Source organism: Paramisgurnus dabryanus, chromosome 15, assembly GCF_030506205.2.
Source record: "Paramisgurnus dabryanus chromosome 15, PD_genome_1.1, whole genome shotgun sequence".
NCBI lineage: Eukaryota > Metazoa > Chordata > Actinopteri > Cypriniformes > Cobitidae > Paramisgurnus > Paramisgurnus dabryanus.
This window is the reverse complement of record NC_133351.1, coordinates 16,296,384-16,304,797: the sequence shown is the minus strand read 5'-3', so window position 1 is coordinate 16,304,797 and position 8,414 is coordinate 16,296,384. Positions and strand designations below refer to the sequence as shown.

The following is an 8,414-nucleotide window of genomic DNA, read 5'->3' as shown; positions in this document are numbered from 1 at the left end:
TTAAACATAAGACTCCTCAGAATGAAACCCCAGCTCACCAACCCACTGGCTGCTACTGCAACGTCTGAGCCTATGGCTTCTCCCAACAGCTTGGATCTCAGCAACCTTCTCGCTTTTCAGATTTAAAGCATCAGAGCCTTTAAACGTCCGTTTCTTCCCAGAGTGGCTGTCAGCCTTACAGTCTGCATTTATTGGTGGATTCTCTTCCCTGAACCTGTGCACTGTTAACTTACGGCTCTGTCCATAAAACATACTCTCTGGTAGTGTGGCCTTTTCTTTTGCCTTGAATTTCATACAGGTAGAGTCATGTCCAGCATGTTTGAAGTTTTCACGAGTATGGAACATCTGGTGATCTTCTGAAGGGCTGTTTCCAGGCCCCTTGTACAACAGGTTTATTTCCTTAAGTGGTTTCCCTGTAGCTCTCACTTGTGTGAGAGTCTCTGGGACTTTTCGGTTTAGGTTTGTTAAGTCAACCTGATAAGAAGGAGGACTTTTGGTCTTGGAAAGAGATGATTTATTTAGTACATCCCTTTCAAAATGAGTGCCATCAGTGAGTGGATATTGGTAGTCTGCACTTTTCCGGCGAAGCCAATACGATTTCGGTGAAAAATTCTGAGGAGAATGGAAAATCCTGAGGGAGGATTTTAAATAATCGCTTGTGTTGTGACGAAACACGGAAGGTGGAGTTTGCTGACCAGCTTCATCTTTTCCAGACGCAAGCTTGAGTTGTTGAAACCTTTGTTCCAACACATTTTCATTTAATTCACCTGCAGGTATCTCAACCTTATCACATTTTCCTCTTTTTAGATCCTCTTCATGCACATGAGTCTTTAAAGCGTATCCAGTTACAGAGTCTCGCTGCAATTCAAGGGCTCGATGCTGAACGTTACTGCTTTGTACCATTGGGTGGGTGGAGTCTGTCTCCAGCTCATCATCTGGGCAATCAAGGTCATAGTCACTTGAAATGAGTGAGTCCATACTGCGACTGTCTTTAAGAGGGACGGCCCCTAAAATGTCTTCTGTTTCAGTGTTCACTTCGTTCTTAAGACTGTCATAACCCGAGTCTGACATCTGCTGTAAAGACCCAACTATAGACAGAAAGAGACCATGTGAGCTATTTCTGCATAATCTGAAGATTTTTCGGGGGTAGCCCAAAATAAAGTAGATTTAGTCATGTTTATTTGAATAAAACTATTTTAATTTTAATGGAATAATGTAAAGTTTAGGTAAATTTTGAGAGTAATTACAATTTTATATTGTACATTATTATATTTGTATGCATGTGTTGATAACACCTTATGTTGTTTATGTGTACAAACCTGATCCAAACTTGCTTCTGCTGTCTTCAGTTAAATCCTTTAATAGGGTTATAATGTCGGTCCCAAACAGTACATGGCAGTTGTCAATCAAAAAATGCATAAGGTCACACACCTGTGCACAAATTACAAAGCAACTTTCAATTTGGTAATATTGGAAATATTTGTAAATGCAGCAAGCATGCATTTGTTTGCTTACCTTTTTGGCATCCTCTTCCTGAGATTGCAGATAGCTATTCCAGAGACAGCTAGGTGCTATACACACTGCCAGATTATAAGAGTTCATCTGGTTGTGCTCTGCATTGAGCTGGATTTGATGCAGCATAGCAATGACATGTCTTAGCAACAGCAGATTTTCCATAGGCAAGAGCTGAAGAAGCCTGAGAACATCAAACAATTTTATATTTTAAAGGTGGGGTGCGTGATTTTTAAAAAACACTTTGGAAAAGCGAGTCGGGCCAACTACCAAAACACACTTGTAGCCGATCAGCAGTAAGGGGCGTGTCTACTAACCAACATCATTGCCTGGGTTGCGTATATGTGGGGCTGGTCTATCAAAAGAAGGTCCAGATTCTATTGGGGTAGGGGCGTGTTTGTTAAGGTGATTTCAAATGTCAACAATGGCTTTCAGAGATCATGCACCCCGCCTTTAAACACTATCATTTAGCCCAGCATTTAACATAATCAATCCAGATCTAGTTTGAGATTTCATTCAAGTGGAATAACATCACAAACTCATGCAGTTTTTTTCACCTCTGAACTTCCTGTAGCTGCTTTATCTCCATCATCCGTCTTTCTTTCACTCCATCTTGCTCTATTGCCCTGAGCCACAGCTCATAGAGCTCCTCACACAACAAGCTGCCTGGTATATTACGTAAGAAATCCTGCCAATCACATAATGTAATAATACATATGATTGATGAAGAGTTTTTCTATGTTTTTCTATTCATAACTCCAATTTTAAGAAGCATTCTGAATAGAGCTGCATTACAAAAATTATTTATCAATTATTAAACTATATTGATGTACCTTAAACACAGCAGCTGTGACAAATACAGATTCTTCATTCAGCGGTCTTTCATGATGACCAGAATCCAGTTTTTCTCGGAGCTCCCGACAGGCTTTCACTCCAGCAGAACGCCGTAATATTCCAGGTGTCATAGCTCCATGGCTGCACAAACACATCAGCATGTCCTTTAAAAGAGCAGGTGGATAGTGTTACCTTATGTTTACTGTGAAAAAGTTAACAGTTAACCATTTGTACCATTTATTATAGCACAGTGGGCAGTAACATTTTTGTTACAGTACATCCAGTTCGTACCACAACGGGTGATGGCAGTGTGTTATCTTTTATCACATTACTGAGTGGCTGACCAAACAATTGACCAGATGATGTCATGGTATGGCCAGAGGAGGCAGGTGATTCTGAATGGACATCCTGTTCAATGCTGAAGCTTCTTTTTAATGCCCAACTAATAAGAGACATCCTCCTCTTCCTCCCCTTCTGTTCACCTAAAGAAACATATGCAAGAGAAGAGATGATTAAAAAAAAATAGGGGTGTACCGATATATCGGCCGATGATGATTGCTATGCTTCTCAATTAATTATGATGAAATGCCACTACATCCAAAAGCCAGAGGGCGCTCTTGTGCAGAAACTCAATATACACTGCTTACGAAGAACCATACACACGCAGCTCCAGGAAATGGCTTAAGGATATATTTATATTGCTGTTCTTTAAACGTTTTCAGGTATTGTCATGATAATAAAGAATATTTATAATTAAACTACTCAAACCAACAGTGATTTCATATCGATAAGGACTTACTGATCAAAAGCCAGTACATAAAATAGATGTGAATATCGGCTGTGCGATTCAGAATAGTTATCGGCCAAAATCAACCAAGCCTAAATCTATAGAGCAGGGGTCTCCAACCTTTTTGTTAACAAGAACAACCTTTTGATATAGTCTACTCAAAACTTTTAAAATTTACTTGTTAATTTTATTTCACTTGTTGATATGTTTTATTATTGTTTAAAATGTAAACACACACAAAAGAAGCTAAGCTAATATTAAAAATATGTAATGAATAAATATTAAAATTGAGGTTAATATGATGAGCTTTGGTTTGCAACTCACAGACTGTCTACAGGTACCGCTGGCATCAAGTTGGAGACCACTGCTATAGAGTTTGTAATATAAACATATGAAGCAATATGGCTCAGTTGTAAGACTAAACTGATCCTCAACATAAACAGTTGCATGCAGTATTATGTGAGGCATTATAGTACTTTTGAAGTTTCACAAATCTTTATTAACCTTAATAACAAACAGAAAATGTTTCATGCCTTTGACACAGTAGTCCATGCAACTGTGATAAAAAGCATTGCATGCTGACTACAGAAGATTACCAGTTCACTAAGTTCAGTTTGTTCTCATGGGTCTAAGCCCCTTATCTCTTCCAACCAAAGCAACACCTCTGGCATATATGTGTTACGCAGCCGAATACCATGGATTTGGTAATTAAAGTTAGTTAATATTAAAAATAGGTATTTTAAAATTCAATAAATTATGTAAATAATTATGACATTGCATTGTTAGATGCAGTCAAGAAAACATCTCATGTGGGAAGAGAAACAATCTACAGACATTTAACATGTTTAATGCTAACTAGGCTTTTATTTTAAACATGATTATAGTTCTTTGTGAGATACATTATGTCTTTTTCCATTTATTAGGTTAATTACTCAAATATGCATACTTACTGATCATACATATTTAGTGTGATAGTATGAAATAGGTAGGCAGTCAGTCTCACCTGTGATTGTGCAGCTTATTTGTCTGGGCCTCAGAAAGAACTGGCAGTATAAATCCATAGGCAATAGGGCCTCCTGTCGGTGAGATGAAGTTACTGCATCTTGCTGTAGAGAGCGCATGTGGCTTATCTTAATGCTGTAGGGGAACTCATGACCTGGCAAAACAAAAGCCCCTTAGAAAAATGCATTTGACCAGTGACGGCTTGTGACTGCTCTTCCGAGGGGCGCAAATTCAAAATATGTGTTCAAAGTGTCATGTGTGTTGCTTTTGTTTTCAAAATATGTGTTCTTTGTGAACCTTGTGCATCATGGGTCTTGTCAAAATACGTGTCTACTGCATGCGAATCGAAACCGTTTACAACTAAAGAGACACTCACATTCACAAAATACTCGCAAGACACTCCCTTAACAGTAACCTCTAATGCATGAGATTATGCGAGTATCTGGCAAACGCGAGCGTCACTTTTTGACAAGACACGTGATGCACATAGGTTCACTTAACGCAAGAAACACATATTTTGAAATGACGAACCACACACGACAGGCTAAATACATGTTAGGAAGAGCTTCACATCGTGCATCCACAAAAAAAAAGGAAGTCACCGGCCGCCACTGCATTTGACAATGGAGGTATCAGGTGGTTATACCATAAGTTTGCCCAATGTGTTCACAGCTAGCCCACGCTTTTCCCAATGTGCCCACAGTAAGCCCACAGTTTGCCCAATGTGTTCACAGTAAGCCCACAGCTAGCCCATGCACGTTTTTCCCAATGTGCCCACAGTAAGCCCACACTTTGCCCGGTGTACCCACAGTCAGCCCACACTTTGCCCACAACTAGCCCATACTTTGGCCAATGTGCCCACAGTAAACCCACACTTTGCCCAGTGTGCCTACAGTAAGCCCACACTTTCCCCACACGGGCAAGCCCACACCCAGCCCACACTTTGGGCTGTCCCACTGGGGCCCCGTTGTGGGCCCATAGTGTGGGCCACACGTGCCCCGCATTTCACGCCAATTTTTTGCCCGCAGTGGCCCCACACGGGGCCCAATGGGACATGTTTGCTGGGTACTTTAATTTATACCAGAGAACTGAATAATGGTAAGGAAATGCATTGTATGTGTATAGGCCCAAACTTATAATGTTGTCCCAAAAAAGCCCAGACTTTAATTATATTTCAACTGTAGTATAGTCCAGTGTGTGCAATCTGAAAATGGGTGGGGTTTTTTATCCCATGCTGGGTTAAAAGTCACCCAATGCTGAGTTGTTTTAACCAAACTGTTCTGTTATTATAACCCATGGTTGCATAAAAAAACAACGCAACATTGGGTCATTTTTAATCCGGCATGGAGTCATTTTTAACCCAGATGTGTGTTCTGTCCAATTTTACCCAGCATGGGTTAAAAAAAACAACCAAGACATTTTTTTGTGTGAACTTACCAATTAAAGGGTATGGAGTTTCATCTTTCTTCGAACATACCCACAACTGATAATCTTTTATTACACCCTGTGTATGAAGACAAACAAAATTGAGTTGATAACAAAATTATTAATAGTAGTGGTTGTGCAGTGTCGATAACTTACAGACAGACCAAACTGTTTCAGTGCTGTGCTAATGACATCAGAAGTGCAGTCTGTGTTGCTGACAGAAATTGTCTTTACCTACGCAGACAAAAGCAAATTTACAACTTCATCAACATTCCCCCAAAGCCAAACAAGCATTATTGTAAGAGAGCACACAAGAGGCACTTCTTACGTGGTCACAGTTTTCAATATCTTTTGAAAATATCTCCAGTGGAATTATCTGTGGATCATCATATTGTTTCTCTTCTTTTATGCAACTAAATACAAAGAGGGAGGAAAATATACATAAGAGCATTCAATCATTTTTGTTTTGGTATTATTTTGAATTATCATATGACAATGATAAACCAGCTGACCTTTCAATGAGAGAAAGCCATCTCTCCTTCTCTTCTGAAGTGCTGAAGAAAATAGAACAGACATACAAAAAATTTTCAAAAATGGTCCCAAACTGTTACTTTGACAGTACAATTTAAAAAAGGAATTAATATGTACTATTTAGATACAGAAATGTATACTTTTGGTACCAATATATACTAATATAAAGTCTTCAGGTGGTGGTAAAGCGGTGTGTAAGCATGTTACCTAAATGTAGCCACGCAGTTGTAAGTTGGCCAGCCCATGACGAAGCTCCTTTCTGTAATGGTATGTGCTTCACACACTTCATCTACACAGCTGGCCGTCCACATCTCACTCACACGCACACATGCTTTCTGCTTCACCTGCATAACAGATCTGACACATACAAATATACAAAAGGACACAGCTGCCTTTGAACAGTCATTGGGCATTAAATTACAGTAATATTACCGAATAAACTACTCCATATTTTGACATCATCAACACTAAAACTATTAATAAAAGTGCAACCAGTTTTTCTCAGCACATTCTATCCATATTCCAAATCTCCTCCATACTTTGCCTTTGTGATGATGAGGAGATCTGTGAAAAGCAAAAGGTATCTCTCCTGGGTCTGAACACCAGTCTGCAGCAGGACATTCCCTTGAGAAATGAGTTTCCTAGAAGGGCTGAGTAGAGACTGGATCAGATTGTAAGGGTCCTGGCTGATCTGAGATACACAATCCCTGATGCATACAAAAGAGAATACAGAGAGGACATCAATATTCACACACCAGCATGCACACATGCCCTTCTATTGTTCAGATTTTTCACTTATAAATGACTCTCTTGACTACATAAAACATTTTAATATGGATGGAAATTCACATAAAGTTAGATGTTTATAATCAATGTCAAAGATGATATTTTTCAAAGATAATTTTACTGGGAGAATTTGGGACTAAATGGGTTCAATCCATTTGTAATGTATTAAGGCCTTCTGACTTGTATGCGCTTTCACATGTTGCATTAATGAATTAGCTTCAGTGTAACATTTGCACATCAGCTGGTCTGAAAGCAGACATTTCTATTTCTCTCTATGTCTCTCTCGCTCATTCACACACATGCATATAATAAGACACATTATTTGTTACACCAGACAGTTTGGTTTTTGCAATGCCTGTCTATTGTCTTCTTTCAGAAAAAAATGCAAATTTATTCAGACGTCTCTTGCATGCTGACAAATGCTGACTATGTTTATGTAACATATGATGAATTTATTTGAGGGAGATAACCATTTAAATAACATAGTCTGAGTTGTAAAGAAGTTCAGGAGATAACTAAAATAGGTAATATACAGTACCTGTAGACAGGTTTCGACTTTGTAAGGGCTTTGCTCAGAGTAAGAGATGGGGCAGACTGTCTGCGCTGAGAGATCGACTTGATGTTATAAAGAAAGTAGAGAGAGAGAGAGAGAGAGAGAGAGAGAGAGAGAGAGAGAGAGAGAGAGAGAGAGAGAGAGAGAGAGAGAGAGAGAGAGAGAGAGAGAGAGAGAGAGAGAGAGAGAGAGAGAGAATCAATGTCAAAGCAAGAGTGTTGTTGTACTAAATATTAATCACAGATTATCTACTGTATGTAATCCAGTATTCTATCAACTCCCCTAACAATTAACTCCAAGGTTAAAATAATCTGGAGACAAAAATAGTAGCCTATTTAGCATTAATGTCAGTGTTTTAGTGATATAAGGCATACGTATTGTATTACCAACATTTGTGTAGATGAAGGTAATACAGGTAAACAAGATCATTTAATTTTCTTTGGTTAATATTATGCAGTACTAAAATGCACTTAAAGTAACTTTTACAATAGGTGGTTACATATTATGCTCAAAACGTGCATAGTATATGAAAGATAAAAGAAAAATGTAACAAAGTACTAGTTAACTATTTGAATTCTTGCATACTAATGAGCTTGCGTTTGCCTCTTAAATTACAATTAAATGCAAGTATATATTGTAAAAAATCAGCTAAATCTGAAAATAGCAAATTTTATTACAAAACATAAAAGATAAGGTTTATTTTAATTATCTAACATGAAATATTATGCTGAAAGTTTGAAAGAGATCATAATACTATTTAAGTTAACTATTGTGTGCAAATTATCACTAAACGTTTCTATACATCTCTTATTATTGATAAATAATCTTGTTTATGAGACTGTGCATATAGCTTTACTTACATTGGAAAAGTTAAAATCCCCACAACTTTTAGTTCTGACTCTCTTCTGCCATCCAAGCTCTTGTAATGATCCCATAGTCACAAACTTTGCAAAAAACATGAGCTGATCAGATCAATGCTTCCAT

General features: G+C 38.2%; 1 protein-coding gene across 1 annotated transcript; it reads right to left on the bottom strand.

Moving 5' to 3' along the window:
* Window positions 1-8,414, bottom strand: arhgap20 (Rho GTPase activating protein 20). The gene is made up of 15 exons (XM_065251680.2): window positions 8,291-8,414; window positions 7,416-7,492; window positions 6,631-6,798; window positions 6,299-6,448; window positions 6,073-6,114; window positions 5,889-5,973; window positions 5,717-5,794; window positions 5,573-5,639; window positions 4,137-4,289; window positions 2,638-2,828; window positions 2,346-2,510; window positions 2,070-2,200; window positions 1,516-1,696; window positions 1,320-1,431; window positions 1-1,088 (listed from the first exon to the last, which is right to left on the bottom strand). The coding sequence occupies exons 1-15, from the start codon at window positions 8,387-8,389 to the stop codon at window positions 1-3; spliced, it is 2,787 nt and encodes a 928-aa protein (XP_065107752.1). The 5' UTR covers window positions 8,390-8,414.

Excerpts from the sequence above, each read along its gene's own strand:
- arhgap20 (XM_065251680.2), bottom strand. The coding sequence starts at position 8,389 with ATGTTTTTTGCAAAGTTTGTGACTATGGGATCATTACAAGAGCTTGGA. Across the intron at positions 6,449-6,630 it reads CTCATCATCACAAAGGCAAA|ATCTGTTATGCAGGTGAAGC; the intron begins GTATGGAGGAGA and ends TGTATGTGTCAG. Across the intron at positions 5,795-5,888 it reads ATATTGAAAACTGTGACCAC|GTAAAGACAATTTCTGTCAG; the intron begins GTAAGAAGTGCC and ends TTGTCTGCGTAG.